At 35.0% G+C, this 19,725-nt stretch overlaps 1 protein-coding gene across 2 annotated transcripts in view; it reads right to left on the reverse strand.

Annotated features, from left to right (window-relative positions):
• Rasa1 (RAS p21 protein activator 1) overlaps positions 1 to 19,725 on the reverse strand; it is a 79,725-nt gene that overhangs the window by 42,621 nt on the left and 17,379 nt on the right. For both annotated transcript variants that reach the window (XM_035440484.1, XM_027401780.2), the window contains exons 2-5: positions 5,574 to 5,726; positions 3,821 to 3,956; positions 2,634 to 2,704; positions 341 to 458 (exon numbers count right to left, since the gene is read on the reverse strand). In XM_035440484.1, the coding sequence (XP_035296375.1) occupies positions 341 to 458; positions 2,634 to 2,704; positions 3,821 to 3,956; positions 5,574 to 5,726 (478 nt within the window). The remainder of the gene's footprint in view (positions 1 to 340; positions 459 to 2,633; positions 2,705 to 3,820; positions 3,957 to 5,573; positions 5,727 to 19,725) is intronic.

The raw sequence follows: 19,725 nt of genomic DNA on the forward strand, positions 1-19,725 counted from the left end.
TTATACATACATTTTAAAAGTTATACCAAAGCATACCACTTAAAATTCCTCTGACTGAAATATACCTGATGATGAACAAGAGCACAAAAAATACCAAATTAAGTGATCGATTAGTTCAGAAAAAGAGAAGCACTTCTACAAAGACAGCTGTATATTACAACATACTAATATACTGTTTATTTCCTTATAAATATCATTTATTAACACCTTAAAATGTCCTTGTGCTTATGAATTAAAGGCTTTCAAAAGAAATTTGTCATCTAATAGCCCAGAAAGTGGACAAGTTCTAAACTTTTTTATAAGGATTTAGGGTCTAAAGTGTAGGAAACATGATACTCACCACCTCTTCTACTAGGTCTTCAACAATAAGGCCTTGTTCATCTGTTCGTAGATTTGTAACCCACATCCATCCATCTTCTAATTCATTGTGAACAATAAACATATCTCCTTTTAAGAAACTAAAATAGCAAATGACATTAAAATTTTAAAAATGGACATTGAAGTACTCCTAAGCCACACACTGGATATTATGATATTGGAAAAATGCAGAAAGTTCTGTGCTGTTTCTGACATGTTTTGTGAAACTGAAGACAGTTAATCATCTGAATTCTAATTTCATTATATGTACAATTTCATTATAGGTTTGGTAAGGGTGTCTAGCATGCTGGGTGTCTAACTTTGCTGGATTACATTCAAATTACAGTTCCTCTATCTTCTATCTACTTTGCTAGATTAGATTCAAATTAATATTTCCCTAAATAGCAAACAAGTACACATGTATTAGAAGTAGTTCCAAGAAAACTGAATTTTACAGTTTAAGTTCAATGTTGTTATTCTTCCGTATGTATGAAAAATGTAATAAAACCAATATATAATTAATATATGTATGAAAAAGTGAATTCAGAAAGTTCCCATTAGATAATCATACTTGATTTTATTATGTAGAGAATATTAATTAGCATTTATAATGACATCTTATTTTTCATTCAGATGCCTACTAAGCAATAAGTAGACTTCTTTGTCTCAACATGGCACCCAGATATGTATTAGAAGTCATCTATGGTTTTTTCCTACTATGTATTTCAGAGTACAAGGGTACACACAGCTTAGTTTTCTTCTTTACTACGCAGATGTTTTTAAGATCTACACCATCAGGGGCGTGAGATGTTGACTGATGTATGTCATCAATAAAAAAACAAAAACTATCAGCAATTCCTTCCAATTTTTCTTCCAGCCTTAAAAAAAATAAAAAGTCTCTTAACATTCTTCTGGTTGCATGCTGCCATCACCATATGTCTATATTTTTCAGTAATTTTCTTTTTCTTTTTGTCTTAATACTCATAAACCTTAGTTCTCTTAAATGAATATACCTGAAAGCTTTGTTTTCTCTAAATGATCACATCCTTTATTGTTTCTCAAATTTCAGGAAACAAAGCTCATACAAAGCAGAATTTATAACAGTCGATTTAAAGAGACAACAGAATAATACCATATTGATTCTTTTTTTCTTTTTCTTTTTTTTTTCTTTGAGCCATTTCTTCTTGTTTGTCCTCAGATTGGGACTTACACTGACTCCCATGGTCTCCTCAAGCCTCTGAATGTAACACAATGACAGCATTGGTCTCCTGAATCTGCCTCCAATCCTTGAAGTAAATCTCCACTGGAGAAGCCCAGATAACATATGGACTCTATCAGTGAGCCTTAGATCAACAAGTAAGATGGAATATACTTTGAGAACTGCTGCCTTAGATATCTGACTGAACTTTACAAATTTTCTAGAACTTATAGTTCAATACTACTTACCTCTAATAAATGACTTTCTTCCTTTTACTTGCTTTTAATCATTTTCCCACATTAATTCACAAATAAGTGTGTCAATAAGAATTAAATAAAATGTCACATTGACTATATCTAAAAATGGAACCCTTATTTTGAGATTCAAACTACCAAGTCTTTGTTTTCTAATACTAATTGCCAAAAATTTTAGTACCACAAAAAATGTTTTTATATATTACTATGCTGCTACTTCAAAGAGAAACCATATAGCTAGTAGTATTCAGAAGCAGCCAAAAATTTTATAGTTAAGGACTGAAGATTCTATTGAATGATTAAATAGCTTTTAGAAAAGAAATGATAACCTGGTAAGTTTAATAATTAGTTATAATCAAATTACATATAAATACAAACAAAAAACTATGATGCTCTATGGTTATACAATAGCTTTGAAAATTAAAATTATTCATACATTATGCAAAATTCAAAAATTAGCTGAGGCATAAATGTTATGGGTATAAAAACCAATCAATCAATCAATCAATCAATAAATAGGCGAGCCACAAACAAATTGTGAAGGAACTCTCCTTTCTCAGAAGTATTTTATTTAAAAAAAAAAAAAAAAAAAAAAAAGGAGAGGGTGTAATTTCTCTTGCCATTTTCTCTGAGGCCAACCGGATTCATATCTTCGGTCTGAATAGACAAGACATCCCATGGGATCACAACTGCTCCAACACTAAAGGCAATTTTATATAGCTATCATATTTCCTAAAATTCAAAACCTTTCCTAGTTTAGGAGCAATAAATCTTCATTGTCTAGCTCTTTCAAATGCTTAAAAATAAGAAATAGTATGTAATACCTTATTTCATCAGTTTCTGGTACTTTTGTGTAGGGCAGAATGGCTCGAACACGCCTTCTATCTTCTACTGGCTGAAAACCATTAAAAATAATTAATAATTACAAGTTTGGGATATCATTCATGTCTCTGTAACTAAAATCCCTATCCCACAAGCCTGAATACCAATATTGGATCCATAGGACCCACTTAAAAATTGTTACAGGTGACAGGTGTGGCAGCAGCCTGTAATCCCAGCATTTAGGAGGCAGGAACAGGGGATACCTGAGGCAAACTACCAAGCCAAACTAGTCAAATTGAAAATCTCTGGGTTCATCCAGAGACTTTGCTTCAATTAATAAAGTAGAGAACAATCAAGACAGACATCTAAAGTCAACTTCTAGCCACCAGTCTTGAGTATGCACATACAACCCTGGCACACATGCCACTACACATGTGAGCCTGTACACACAGTCACACACAGACATACACTCATGCACACAATCAAAATAAAACTGTCTCTTGGCCAGTCGTTGGTGGCACACACCTTTAATCCCAGCACTCGGGAGGCACAGGCAGGCCAATCTCTGTGAGTTTGAGGCCAGCCTGGTCTCCAGAGCGAGTGCCAGGATAGGTTCCAAAGCTACATAGAGAAACCCTATCTCGAAAAACAAAACAAAACAAAAAAAACAAAAAAAAAACAAAAAAAAAAGAAAAAAAAAGAAGAAGACTGTCTCTGTATCCAAGTCAAAAAAAGATACATCCACATAAAGCTTAAAGCCAACTGCATTATCAGCTCCATAAACCATGCAAATTAACCTTTACTGGGCCTCTATCAGAACCTACAAATGTTTACTACTCTTGTTTATTGCTTTTACACAAATTATTATAAATGTTTAACATTTTTTTTCAGATAATCTGAACAATCATTAAATAAGCTATGCAGAACACAGAAATTAATCATTTTATAATGTAAAACATTTTAACTTCTCTAGCAATTAAGGTAAGCTATAAATGCACAGGATTATCTAAAAAATCAAGTTACTTCAATACAAAAGTTACTTTAGTAAGAAAACAATGATTTTTGTTCTAACATTATAACCAGAATTTAAAGAAGTATAAATTTACAAAAGACATAAGAAATTTAATTATATCAAAGTTCATCTGATTTTGTAAAATAAGTTATGATATTTCATTCAAGTTTTACTTGCCTCTGGTGGTGCAACTGGATAGAGTAATTTTTCTCCTTTAAGTAAACAAGACACATGACTGTAATAACCTATTAGGTCTGAGAGTGAAGAAAAACGCCTTCCACCAATGTAGTAATCTCCACACATAGCAATAATCCTGGATGTAAAGGAAAAAAACAAACAAAAACATGGTTTGAAAAGGATCTTAAAAACCAGTCTCTTTTATTCTTTTTTTTTGAGTGGAAATTAAATCCAGATTCTCTATCATAGAGCTATGTCCCTCTAGTACCTACGTCCAATTTTTTTGTTTTGTTTTTTTGAGATAGGGTTTCACTGTGTAACAGTTCTGGCTGTCCTGGAACTCACTCTGTAGATCATGCTGGTCTCGAACTCACTGAGATCCACCTGCCTCTGCCTCCCAAGCACTGGGATTAAAGGCATGTGTCACCAATGCTCAGGTTCTATGTCCAATTTCTTTTTTTTTTTTTTTTTTTTTTTTTTGGTTTTTCTGTGGCAGGGTTTCTCTGTGGCTTTGGAGACTGTCCTGGAACTAGCTCTTGTAGACCAGGCTGGTCTCAAACTCAGAGATCCTCCTGCCTCTGCTTCCCAAGTGCTGGGATTAAAGGCGTGCGCCACCAATGCCCAGCTTCTATGTCCAATTTTTAAAACGAAGTTTCATAAAGCAAATAATTTTGTCAGCTTCATACTCTTTTCCATTCACATATATTCGTATACTTCAAAAGTCCACTTATTAATATCACTGGTAACTAACTGAGTATTACTTTCTAAATATTTATGAATTTAATATGATATTGTAATTACAAGCCTCCATTATGTAACTGAACCAAATATTTGAAAATTTACCCTCAGATATCTCCCATCACTTTCTATACTTAAGACTCTGCAATTTTTTTGTGTGTGTAGCTTTAGAGCCTCTCCTGGCACTTACTCTGTAGAACAGGCTAGCCTCAAACTCACATCAGCCTGCCTCTGCCTCCCAAGTGCTGAGATTGAAGGGGTGTATCACCACCACCCTACAAGACTCAGCCATTTTTTAAAGACTTCTATGGTTAGAAGTAGCTTACAAATCACTTGAAATTCATGTAAAATATAATAAAAAGGTTATATAAAAGTTATGATCAAATAGTTGTTTTATATTATATTTTTAATTCATTGCATGTAAAAAGAATAACGGTCCTCTTAAAACTTATCCTAAAATTTAAAAGTCTAAGGCATAAGAACATTTTACTTACATAATACTTACAGGCCATAGATGATGTTTTATTATCTCCCATAAAAATATAGTATTATCTGTAAATATATTTGTATATAAGGATGACACCTTACTTGAAAATATATATACCTGTTTATCTCACAAAAGTGAACATGTACAGAATTTCAAGATAGTGAAGCTAAAAAGAACTAAGGCCAATTTCAACTTCTATACAATGTTTTGTGTATTTTCTGGTACTCTACAGTCTCAGTCTATATTTCTTTCATGTTAGCTTTCATCTCTTTCAGAATGTATCTGTAATAATATATTTCTCAAGTATGAGGAATATATCTGAAAACTGGCATTATAAAGACTAATTTTACTTACTGTCTTTAAGCAAAGTTTAAACAGTTACTATAAATCACTGAATAACTTAACTGAAATCAAGTTTATTATACCAGCATCATTTACTTCTGTAAAAGTGAATATATTTATAACTATGTATCAGATTAAATAACAAAGTGCCATATTAAATACCTTAAACTAGGAACAAATACTTACCTAAAATGGTTGACAACATTTGTCTGGCTAAGAAATGAAAGTACAAAGGACCCCGGCCTCCGATCACTCTCTCTTATAAGGTAGCTTCCAGATTTCCCTGCCTGCCTGAGGCGTTCTTCTGCTATGGTTCTATCGAGTTTTCCATGATACCACCTAGGGGAAAAAAACACAAATAATTAAAATAGCTACCATAAAATTTCTGTGCAGACTGAAAGACATAATACTCGATGTTTTAAACATTTACGTACTATTTAAACATTTGTTTAGTCTGAACAACTGAATTTTAATTCCATTTATCACCTCCTCTAAAATTCCCTAAAAATCACTGACTCACAAAATTTTTTTAATTTGTTCTGCACATCCAAACCCTGTATCTTATTGTTCTCGCAACCCCCTTGGCTTCGTTTACCTCTATTTGCTCGAAATAGAAACTTTTATCAATTCCTTTCCTGGAACATGATAGTAAGATGAATAATTAGAAATAATTGACGACAACTCTATATATTAGGGAATCCAACTGATATAGTAAAGAACTTGGAATCTTGTAGAAAATAATATTTTATCTAATTTTAGTCTTACTACTCTGACAGGAAAACAATAAATATTTAAAAAAAACTGCTATTCGAATTTCCCGTTTTAACAGGAAATTGATCATTGCCCTGGATTTTAAGACAACCTACGTCATAACCATAGTGAGTTCAACTCTTCTTACAGAAAAAAACACAAATGTTTATGTATAATTCATTACCTGAATTACATGGTTGTGTAGCTGATGATACTACTTCAAGAAGTTTTCTAAAACTTTCAAAATGCTAATCAAATTGCCTAACACAATGACTATCTCTTCTAAAATTGGTAGTTTATTATTTGATAAAACTATAAGCCCCCAAACCAAATTAAGCACAGACAATTCAAAGGCCACTGTGAAAGGCTCCAGTCTTCCTCTTTAGCCAAACTAGAATGCTTGTTGTATCAAAAATATTGCTTAACACACATTCTCTCACACTGCTTCTGCTTATCAAAATACCAGTTTACTTTGAGATGAGATGCCATCTCAACAAAGGGAACTAAAAAGAGCAGGATTTTGCTTAGGATTTCCAAAATAAATTGAGAAGAAAATTAACACAGGAAGATAGAAAAGAAATACTGAAGAATGGGATTAATGAAATCAGAATCAAAAGTTTTATGAAACAACAGGAAAAAAATTAGTTCTCAGACTAATGAACCAGGTAGATTTGTGGCTGAACAATTGTATGCCAGAGAGAGAGAGAGAGAGAGGTCACAAATGATTGATTTCAGTAATGAGACTGGGGTTCTCTGACAATAAACTAAAAAAGATGTATTTAACTTTTTGGAAATAAGTCAACAGAGTATCTCTTGTTTAAGTTCATGTTTATCATTTCCTTATTCCCTTAATACACAAGGATTTCTTACACAGACCCCCCAAAAAAACACAAAAGGAGAAAGTTACTCCATTAAAATTATGAATATTCACCAACAAGGGGCCTGTTTCCAGCCCTCCTTCCAGTGCCCTACTGAGAACCACTTGAGGCCCAGGGACTCCACCCTGGGGATCCCATCCCAGCAGTCCAACCTACCCAGAGACAGACAAGGCCCCAGTACTAATCCTGCCTCCACCCACAGGAAGAGGAGAGCCATCGGAGTCAAAACTCCAACCCAAGAAAGTTAACAAAACCAGAAAAAACATAGGCAATAGATAATCCCACTTTCACAACAGCAAGAACAAAAATGGGGTAGAAATCCACACACAACTCCAACAACAACAAAGAATCCAAAACAAACAAGAATGAACAATCAATGGTCATTAATATCCCTCAATATTAATGGTCTTAACTCGCATATAAAAAGACACAGGCTAGCAGAATGGATAAGAAGACAGAATCCATCCTTCTGCTGCATACAAGAAACACACCTCAACTTCAAAGACAGACAGTATCTCAGAGTAAAGGGAAAGATTTCCAATCAAATGGACACTAGAAACAAGCGAGGGTAGCAATCCTAATCTCTAACAAATTAGACTTTAAACTAAAACCAGTCAAAAGAGATGAAGGAGATAATTTCATATTCATCACAGGAGACATCCAACAAGATGAAGTCTCAATTCTGAACATCTATGCCCAAATACAAAGACATCCACATTCATAAAAGAAACACCACTAAAATTCAAATCACACATTAAACCTCACATGCTTATAATAGGAGACTTCAACACCCCACTCTCACCACTAGACAGGAAGGACCATAAGGGAGAAACTTAACAAAAACAAAGGAACTAATAGAAGTTATGACCCAATTGTGTTTAACAGACATGTATAGAACATTCCATCCAAACACAAAAGAATATACCCTCTTTTCAGCACCACATGGAACCTTCTCAAAAATTGGCCAAATACTTGGCAACAAAACAAACCTCAACAGGTACAAAAATATCTTATCAGACCACCATGCTTTAAAGTTAGAATTCAACAACAACACAAACTGCAGAAAACCTACAAACTCATGGAAATTGGAACAATGTGCAATTGCACCATTCCAGGGTCAAGAAAGAAAGAAAAAAAAATAAAAAATAAAAAATAAAATTAAAGACTTCCTAGAATTAAATGATAATGAAGACACAACATAACCAAACTTATGGGACACCTTGAAAGCAGTGCTAAGAGAAAAATTCATAGCACTAACTGCCCACATGAAAAAACCCAGCAACAGTCACACTAGAAAATTAACAGCACAACTGAAAGGTCTAGGACAAAAAGAGGAAACTCACCCCAGAGGTGTAGACACCAGGAAATAATCAAATTGACGGCTGAAATCAATAAAGTAGAAACAAGGAAAAGAATACAAAGAATAAATGTAATGAAGAGTTGGTTCTTTGAGAAAAATCAACAGATAGACAAATCTTTATCCAAACTTACCAAACAGCAGAGAATAAACATGCAAATTAACAAAATCAGAAATGAAAAGGGGGATATAACAACAAACACTGAGGAAATCCAAAGAATTATCAGGTCATACTTTGAAAACCTGTACTCCTCAAAATTGAAAAATCTAAAGTAAATGGACAATTTTATGGAAAGATATCACTTACCACATTTAAATCAAGAACAGATAAGCAATTTAAATAGACCTATAACCACTAATAAAGTAGAAGCAGTCATCAAAAGTCTCCCAAACAAAAAAAAAAGCCCAGGACCAGATGGCTTCAGTGCAGAATTCTAAGGGAAATTCAAAGAACAGCTAATACCAATTCTCCTCAAAGTATTCCGCACAATAGAAGCAGAGGAGCCATTGCCCAACTCTTTTTACCAGGCTTCAAAACCTTGGTACCCAAGCCACACAAAGACACAACTAATAAAGAGAACCACAGACCACTATCCCTTCATGAACACTGATGCAAAAATATTCAATAAGATACTGGCAAATCGAATACGAGAACACATCAGAGAAATCATCCACCTTGATCAAGCAGACTTCATCCCAAGGATGCAGGGATGGTTCAACATATGAAAATCCATCAATGTGATCCACCATATAAACAAACTGAAAAAGAAAAGTCACATGATCATTGTAACAACTGGAGCCCAAATAACACAGAGTCTAATATTAATTACAATGCTTCTGACCAATGAGTAGGATTTCTCATTTGCTAGCTCTTTCCTAAGTATCAACCATAACCATTAATCTACATATTTTATAAAGACTTATCTTACTGAGAACGCCAGCTTTAGCGTCCTATCTTCCTGGGATCACATGGCGACTCCCTCTTTATTACATTTCCCAGAATCCTCCTTGAATCCCTAGCCCCACATAGCTTGCTTCCCTATTGGCCAACAGTGCTTTATCAACCAATAAGACAAACATATACAAAGAAAGATTTCCCCCATCATCTCCTCTTTTCTGTCTCAATAAAAATAAGGGTTTTAACATTATCATAGTAAAATATATAACAAAACAGTTATCAAGTAAGAACAATAGCTACAATATTTAGTTCATTAACATTTAGCAAGATTTTAAAGAAAATTATCTATCCTATCTTTGAGAGTCTAAAGTCTTCTATGTAGCTCATCTTTTATAATAACTAAAGAGAACAACAAATGGTGCTGGCGTGTAAAACACTGCAGATAGATCCATATCTATCGCCATGCACAAAAGGAAACCTCACATAAATCCAGCCACACTGAACCTATTAGAAGAGAAAGTAGGTGGTACCATGGAACGAATTGGTACAGGAGACCACTTTCTGAACATAACAGCAATAGCACAGACACTGTGACAATTAATAAATGGGACCTCCTGAAACTGAAAAGCTTCTTAAGGCAAAGGACACAGTCAACAAGACAAAATGGCAGCCTAAAGAATGGGAAAAGCTCTTCACCAACTCCACATCAGACAAAGAGCTGATTTCCAAAATATACTAGAAGCTAGTCACCAAAACACCAAACAATGCAATTAAAAAGTGGGGTACAGAACTAAATAGACAATTCTCAACAGAGGAATCTAAAATGGCTGATAGACACTTAAGAAATTGCTTAACATTTTTAGCAATGAGGGGAATGCAAATCAAAACAACTCTGAGATACCATCTTACTCCTGTCAGAATGGCTAAAATCAAAAACACACCAATGACAATTTGTGTTGGAGAGGATGTGGAGAAAGGGGAACACTCCTCCACTGTTGGTGGGAGTGCCAACTTGTACAGCCACTTTGGAAATCAGTATGGCGACTCTTAAAGAAAATGGGACTCGGTCTACCACAAGATCTAGCAATTCTACTCCTAGGCATATACCCAAAAGAAGGACATTCATACAAGGACATCTGTTCAATGATGTTCATAGCAGCACTATTTGTAATAGCCAGAAACTGGAAGCAGCCTAGATGCCCCTCAACCAAAGAATGGATAGAGAAAATGTAGTACATTTACACAATGGAGTACTACTCAGTGGAAAAAAAACAATGGAAACGGATGGAACTAGAAGAAACCATCATGAGTAAGGAAACCCAGTGGCATGTACTCACTGATATATGGATTTTAGACAGAGTAAAGGATTACCAGCCTACAATCCACACTGCCAGAGAAGCTAGGAAACGAGAACCCAAGCAGAGATATACATGGTATCCCAGAGAAGGGGAAAGGGACAAGAGCTCCTGAGCTAATTGGGAGCATGGGGGGAGGGGAGAGGGCATTAGGAGAAAGAGATGGGGGAAGAGGAAGGGAGGGTAGGACATGACAGAGCAAAAAGATCGAGTCAGGAGAATAATAGAGGAGAGCAAGAAAAGAGACATAAGCTTTAAAGGGAAATCTGGTACAAGGGAAATGTCCAGAAATTTACAAGGTTGACCCCAACCAACAATCTAAGCAATAGTCGAGAGGCTACCTTAAACGCCCTCCCCTGATAATGAGGTTGATGACTACCTTATATGCCATCCTAGAGCCTTTATCCAGTAGCTTTGGAAGCAGAAGCAGACACCCACAGCTAAACACCTAGCTGAATTCTGGAATCTAATTGCAGACAGGGAGGAGTGATGAGCAAAGGGGTCAAGACCAGGCTAGAGAAACCCACAGAATCACCTGACCTGAATATGAGGGAGCTCATGGACCACAGACTGACAGCTAGGAAACCAACATAGGACTGACTGATCCAGACTCCCTGAATTTGGGTGTCAGTGAGGAGGCCTCTGCAATCTATGGGGCCTCTCTCTGGTAGTAGATTAGTATTTATTCCTAGCATATGAATGGACTTTGGGTGCCCATTCCCTATAGAGGGATACTCTTTCAGCCTAGATACACAGGGGAGGGCATAGGTAGGCTCTGACCCAAATGATGTGATAGCCTTTGAAGATTGCCCCCATGGAAGACCTCACACTCCCTGGAGAGCAGAAATGGGATGGATATGGGGTCTGTGGGGGTAGGGGAGGAGGGGAGAGGGAACTGGGATTGACATGTAAAACAAGTTTGTTTCTAATTTAAATAAGAAAAAAATGAACATTTACCAACACAACAGTTTATTCCTGTAAAACTGAGGTACCTATAACTGTCTTACTGATCACAGTTCCAATGTCCAAAGGAGAAACACACACACACACACACACACACACACACACACACACACACACACACACACACAGCCCAAATAGCATAATATATTGCTATCAATATCCCTACATAATGCTAATATTATTCACTTGCATTGTTGAGATTAATTTATTCTTTTGACATTTGTATGGGTTTCCATTCCTGTGGCAGTTCACAGAAATGCCACTACAATTTCCAGTAGTATTAAACAGATGGCAGACACATCCCTTCTTCCACAGGAATGCATGCATATATATATATATATATGTATATGTATATGTATATGTATATATGTATATATGTATGTCACTTTGGTAACACATACACTAAAAACTGAATGCCACAGAAATTAGAATTGACCCTGCTTGAGGATAGCACTCCCTCCATATTTCTTCCAGTTGCCTACACAGTTAACTTTGAAATGTTGGGAATATTAATTTATATGACTATAATAAGTATGTAGCTAAAAAAACACTTGTATCAAGTACATACAGAAAAGAACTAAATATAAAATTTATATACTAAATACAACACGTTAAAGAGTTATCCTAACCATAAAGCATCAACATCACTATGAATCAAAAAGGAAAATGCTTCCAAATTCTCAAGAAGAAATACTGAATCAAAGGAATTTAAATACAGTAAGTCATTAAGAGAACTAAAGTCACAAACAAGTTTTTCAACGCATTTTCTTCCCAGTATTACTTTATAAGCACCAAATCCTTAGGAAATTAGCGTGGTGCTGTTGCTATGTTCCTGAAACTATGCAAAGACTCGTTAAGCATTTAAATTTAGGAAAAGCTGAATTAAGGCAATAAAGAAGCTTAGTAAATTTAACACTCTTAAGAGAATTCCTATACTAATATCTACACTGGATTTCCAATAGTGCAGAACTGAAATGTGGAAGGTCCTAAGTTATTTAACTGTCTAAAAGGTCAAACATTAGCAGTTCCTTACACTAAATATCAGAGTTCACAGTGGTAAATGTTACTGCACGCTCATATAAAGCAGTTGACATAGACTAGCTATAATTCCTTGTAATTGTTCAAAACCACTTCCTTCTGACAAAATATCTAGGCTTTAATTAAACATATTAATACTGAAAATACAATGTTGTTTACTGTTAAGTGCAGAGATTAAAAACAAGAAAATCAACTACATAATTGAAAAAGACAGTTAAATGTTTATTATACATAGTGATTGCAAGTTACCAATGAAATTGCATCTTTTTTGTTATTTTGAACAAAAGTACTTAATTTAATTACGATCTTGTCTACCCATTGTTATTTTACTATTACATTTTGTACATATAAATCATTGTTCTTTGCTTATAGTCTTAGAAGATGCCCAAATTTCCATAAATCAATCTCTGTATTAAAACATAAGCTGGCATGGGGGCACATGCATGTAACTCTAGCACCCAGCAGGCTGAGGCAGAATAATTACAATGAGTTCTAGGACAACTGCTCTACATAATGAGTACTAACTCATCTAGGGAAACACGATGCTGTCTCAAAAGAAAAACGATTTTTTTTCCACAACACTTCCAGATTCCTGTGTAGCATGTTAAAAAAAATCTAAAGAGAATTCATCCTTTTAAAAAGTAATAACCTTGACAGAGTGAAAAATCTACAACTCTCCTACAACCTTAAACATGAAATATGAATGATGGGATTAGGTGTGCACCACTACACTGAGCTCAAACAGTAATTTTAAAACATCTTTCTTTTACTCAATACTAGGGATTGAACTTGGGGCCAGACACACACTAGGCAAATGTTATACCACAGAGATACACACACCCCAGCATCAAATAGTAATTTTAAAAATTAGGCATTCTAATATTCAGTATAATCCAAAAACATGCTAACTTTTTGTACAGGGTATGATTTCTCCCTTAAAATAATTTTATTTATTATTTCTTAATTTATTCTTTACAATTCATTTATTCTTTGAGCACAAAAATAATACTACCATTTTGCACTACATATTTATGCTCTTCTAATAATGCCTCCCTTCAAAGAAATTTAATTTACCAAAGTCTAACTATCTAGTTAGGTGAAAGGTTCCAACTGCCTTTAGCTTTTCCTATAGAGGAAGAGAAGTAATGAATCCCAGCTCCACAAGGACAGCAGCAGACTACTTAAAACACTGGTGAGAACAGACTCACCAAGTCTCAGACCCACTCATAGGACATAGACTGCTACCTCTGCCATTGCATTCCTAATGGCCTATTTATATCAGTCTTCTCTTCCAATATATCACATTAACTATTTGCATACTAAAAAATACAGTTTGAAAAAACAGTGCAAGTATCAAAACCAGACATGTTAAGAGTTCCTGAAATCTCGGTCTGGAAACTTTTAAAAAAGTTTCTAATATACTGAGCAGTCTAATATACTGAGCAGTCTAGCAAAAGAGGTAGAAAACCTTCAAGCATATGGATAAGTAGAAGGAGACAGAAAACATTTGAAAAGCATTAGACATCAAAAAAGGAGCTGTAGAGATGATGACAGTTAAGAGCAGCACTTGCTACTCTTGCAGAGGACCCAGGTTCCATTCCCAGCATCCACATGGAAGTACACAATCATCTGTATTAGTTCCAAGGGATCTGACACCTTCTTCTGAGTTTAAGGACATTCACTGTATATATGTGGTGTAGAAAGATACGTGCATGCAAAACATAAAAATCTTATTTTTTTTAAACTTGTTTCTTTTCGCCATCCAAAAATTGATAAGTTTTTAGCTAACCTAAAAATTACCAATATCAGGAATTGAAGTATTATTATAGATTCCATAAAACTCCATAATAGTAATAAATTACAAATGTAATAATTTGCTACTCACAAATTTAAAAATCTCTATGAAGTGTACTCATTCTTTGAAATACATACTCTGCCTAAACTCACAAGAAAAGGGTAGTATGAATGTGTATAGCTATTTAAGAAAATTAATAATTAACAATTTTTCAAAAATGGGTACACTTGGCCCAGATGTTATTCACTGGTAAATTTTAGTTAGCATTTAAGGAAAATAATATTTATTTATACAGATATAATGATTTATGTGTTAATAGCCACCAAACACTGAGTCTAATATCTGGTTTCTGTTACATACGCTACAGGTAAAAAGAACACAGAACTTGAGATCTAAAAATACATGAAATATGATTAGTAAACACTTATCATAAGATATTTTTGCACATGTGGAAGGCAAGTCTCTTTGCTAATAACACTATCTAGAAGCACACTGTCAAGAAAGGAAGTTCTAATACTGGAAACTGAATATTTTGGTGAGCTACTTCATTATTAAAAATCAAGAGCCTAAGAATGTGTTCTCTAGCATTCCTTTTGATAATAATTGTATAGTATTTTTATAGTCTATAACTCACTCATAATAAAGGGAGAAATGAATAAGAAGATATGCATACAAAAAGTTTTTGAAAAATCCAATGCCATTGTTTTACATATTTATCTTTTGGTTAACACCAGGAACATCAGTGTAAGAATACTGTGCATAAATATGCTACCCTCATTATAAAATCAATTTGTACAACAACACTAAGCATACTATACATCATGATTTAGATGTGATTCCCACAAGGATTCTGAAGGTTTGATGTCCATATGGCAATGTAAGGGCTAAAGATACAGCTCACTGAACAGTGCTTGCCTAGATGCCCAGCACTGAATGGGGCTAAAGCAGCAGCAGATCCTTTAAAAGTGGAACCCAGTGGGAGATAACTGGTTCATTGGAGGCAATTCCCCTGGGTGGGATTAATGTGAGTGTTGTTGTCTTAGAATAAGCTATCTCCTGAGTACACTGTTTTTTATAAAAGTGTGGCTACTGTATGTGTTTGACCCATTCTGCATAAACCCATTTGCCTCCCACTTGTCTGTCATTTTGTAATAGAGCTACTGTACACACGGGGCAACCCAATCTTGAACTTTCACTCTCTAAAACCACCACCTAAATAAACCTGTCTTTAAAAAGTACCCATTCCCAAATACTTTGTAGCATCAACAGAAAACAAATTAAAATACTACACTATATAGCAATTGAGCTTCAGAGTTTTCTAAGTTAAACGAAAACTACACTATATTAAAAAAAATGCATATGACTCTGTAGCTGGTTTTTCTGACAAAACATGGAAGCAACTGAGATTTCTTTGAGTACCTCAATAAATAATTAAACTATGGCACATCCAGATAATATAATACTAGTCACTGTTAAAAAGAAATGTACTGTGCAGTCATGAAGACATTGAGAATTTTTAATTCATATTAAGAGAAGCAAGCCCATCTTAAAAAGCTACTATATGATCTCATCAGTATGACACTGTGGAAAAGACAAAACCATGGAGTCAATAAAAGTATCAGAGGTCATGACAACATCTACTGCCACCCAACAGCAATTAAATTCTAATTTATGCTATCCATTAGCATAACAACGGGCAGGTTCCCTGCATGTGACCCACTGAGAATTCCTGACCTTGGAGTATTTGTCAGGAATGAGCAACCTAAATTCAATAACAAAGTAAGACACAAAACACAAGACTACTTTAGAAGTCTTGCATTTAAAAAAAAAAATAAAAAGCTGAGGAAATTATTCTGGGTTTAAGGAAACTAAATGAATGTGACATTAACATTTTTAAAAATTTTAGAAACAAAAAATCTGAATATTGTATTGAAGGGACCAGCTCCCCATTTCGGCAGCCATGACAGTAACATCTGCTCTATGACCTTGTCTTAGTCACTAGAGGTTAGGTGCCTGCCTCGTGACAAGGAACCAATCAGAAGTTAGCTGGTGGCGCTATGTTTTATGGCTCTGGGTGTGCTTTACGGACAAGCGCACAGCAATGACGCAGAGAGTATAGCAACCACTCTGGGAGGGCCTATGGGCCATAACAACCAGTTGGCCAATCAACACAGGGCAAATCCTCCAAGCCTGGAGGCACACCAATCCTGAGGCTGTGCATACCCCTAGACACTCCCCTTATGCTGCCCTATAAAGATCTGTACACAGCGGCTTCGAGCTGTCTTTGCTAGCCATCCGACATGGCAGGTAGATCAAAGACCTTAGCTCATTAAACTACAATAAAGCCTCATGCAATTTGCATCAAGCCTTCGCCTCCATTCTGTGATTGGGGTGGCCACGGTCCTGGACTAAGATCCTGGAAGTCTCAGCTTTTCGAGGGTCTTACAGTATTAATTTTAAACCGATTATGTTTAACTACTTAGGTTTCCTTAATCCTACAAAAGTATAAAAATTATTTAAGTAAGGACATATTATTAGTTTGACATAAATAATACATATGTAAAGTAAAAGAATTAAATGATAAAATGCCAAAGTAAAGAATATATGATTATTTTACAGTACTTTTACAAGTTTTCCATAAATTTTAAATTTTTAACACAAAAATATATGGAGGAGTTCGCTTACGTAGTCTTCATGAAAGAGTATGAATAATTCATGCATACAACAAAAATACTTACATAACAACAAGATAAAAGCTGCACCAGAAACAAGTTTCAACCTTAGACTAGAGAAGCCCAAGAAGCCCACTGGTTTGAACACATCCCTGACAAGTAACTATCACATCAACTTAACTGATGTATATGAGGTTAATTTTCTGATAAAATAACTTCTTTCAGTTATTGGTTTGAACAAATCTTTTTTTATTTGGTTATATCACAACAACGTCATGATGTCTTGTTACATTCAAAAGAATGAAGATTCATCCACAATCACTGTAAGAGATAGGTATCTCAGACATGAGAAACAAACAACAGAGAGACATAAAATTATGATTTACAGAATAAGAAACTACAAACTAGAGAAACCATTATAGTGATTTTAATGATTCTGCTTATTGTGCAAGCCTGAGGTATTGGGCAAAGAAATCATCGTTACACGACCAGCATTTTTGTTAAATGTAATAAACAGAGGAGATTAAAAAAAAAAGACTATAAATAGGGTATAGGGTATCTCATAATTTGTAAGGGTCTTTTTCAAACTGCTGTCTCTATTCCATTTGTCTATTAATGCTATGTGCAAGGATGAAAGGCTACTTTTGAGTCACTGTCAAAATTAGTTAAAAGCTACTACTGTCTAAAGTATATTCACAAAAGATTTCAAGAAAGAGGCTAAGCTTTATCTGTACAAGATTGTTCTGGAAATTAATATTAAAAAAAGTTTTTAATTTAACTCACTTCTACCAATATCTGTTTTAAGTACAATAGGACAAAATTAAAATGAGACTAGAACACACCACAAGTAATAACTTTAAAAGGCATTTTTTATTAAGCATTAGGCTTTCCTTTTAGAGTCATATCATGTACTATTTCATAATGTATAATGGTTTCCTTAATTTTTACCTCGGTTGAAATAAAAATTTTAATCAAGATAGACTTCTTAGTTGGCTGAGGAAAAGAAAGGATCAAGGAGAAAATTAGCACACTATCCCAAAAAGAGAGTAAGAGAAAAGTAGGTTATGAACAAGAGAGAGAGAGAGGAGTAAAGGTCAAATTCTAAAGCAATTAGAATAAAAATTCTTAGCAACTGATTAGATTGGGATAGAGAAGGAGAAAAGACAGATACAAATCTAACATATTAAAGTAACTATACAAATTAAAAGGATTGTCTAGATCCCATACATATCTTCATTGCAATTCGTAAACCTTTCTGTGGCCTTCACAACATACTAAGCATCTACTTTGTATTTTTCTTCTATTGATTTTCTCAAAGGTATACAAGGTACATAAGAACATGTCCACCAAACTTAGTGCTAAGTGATCCAAAGGCAAAAGGTTTTCCACAGCAATCTAAGCTCCTGTATAGTTCTGACACTGAACTAAATCCATGTCTTTGTTGCCACTCTAAAATGTAACTGACATGGGCAAATAAATATACTGGTCTGTTTTACACACACACACACACACACACACACACACACACACACACACAAAAAAAAAAAAAAAAAAAAAGCACTTGAGTGAAATAATGTGTCAAAGAATTTCTATGGCTGCTGCTCTATAGATAATGAGACCCTGTCTCAAAACAGGGACACAGAATAAAAGGAAACACATGATTAAATTCTGTCATATCAATAAAACTGACATTTAGCAAAATTAACATATATCTACATATGTGACAAACCTGCCCAGCACTAAATACACATAATATACACAGCTAATGAAACCTGAGTAAGTGGATTATATTAATTTCTTGCTTTGATACTGTACTTAGCTATATAAAATATTACTACTGCAGAGGTCTATCGTGGAGATTCTCCCTGACTCTTTCCCTCCATTCATCCTTCCAGATCTAGCTCCCATATCCCACATTCAGGGCCCTAGCCTAGTCTGGCCACCTGTGCCTGCTAAGAAACAAAGCTCTACACCTTCCACCATTAGATTACATTTCTAAAGCTGGTCACCAAGGGTCTGTTCCCTTTCTTAGCCATTAGCCACTTCCTCCTGGGGCTGACCACCAAGGTCCAGCTATAAAGTATTAAAATCCAGCAATCAAAAGCACCCTTTGGGTCCCTAATAAACACACCCAATCAAAATTAACATCCTAACACGGAAACTGCCATTTTCTTATGGGCCATGTCTGTCTCCTCTCTATCCAGAGGCGGTTCTTTGCAACCCCCCCAAAAAAGACCCTTCCCCCTTTCTCGTGTTTTTCCCCCTTCTCCCTTGTACTTTGTCCCTCTGGAGTAAATAAATCTCCTTTGTGTTGAGAACTTGATCTTGCAGTGTCTTGTGCCAGTCCTGCAGAAATGTTTGCCAAAGAAAATGCCTAGAGCAGTGGTTCTCAAACCTTCCCAAAGCTGTGACCCTTTAATACAGTTCCTCATGTTGTGGAGACCCCAGACATAAAAATACTTTTGTTGCTACTTCATACCTGTAATTTTTGCTAGTATTATGAATCATAACGTAAATACTTGATATGCATTATATGTGATATGTGACCCAAGATTGCAGAGGAGTCATAACTCACAGGTTGAGAACTGCTGACCTAGATGAACCCCAGGAGACATAAAAGAAAAATCATACT

The sequence above is a fragment of the Cricetulus griseus genome, chromosome 2 (genome assembly GCF_003668045.3).
Source record: "Cricetulus griseus strain 17A/GY chromosome 2, alternate assembly CriGri-PICRH-1.0, whole genome shotgun sequence".
NCBI lineage: Eukaryota > Metazoa > Chordata > Mammalia > Rodentia > Cricetidae > Cricetulus > Cricetulus griseus.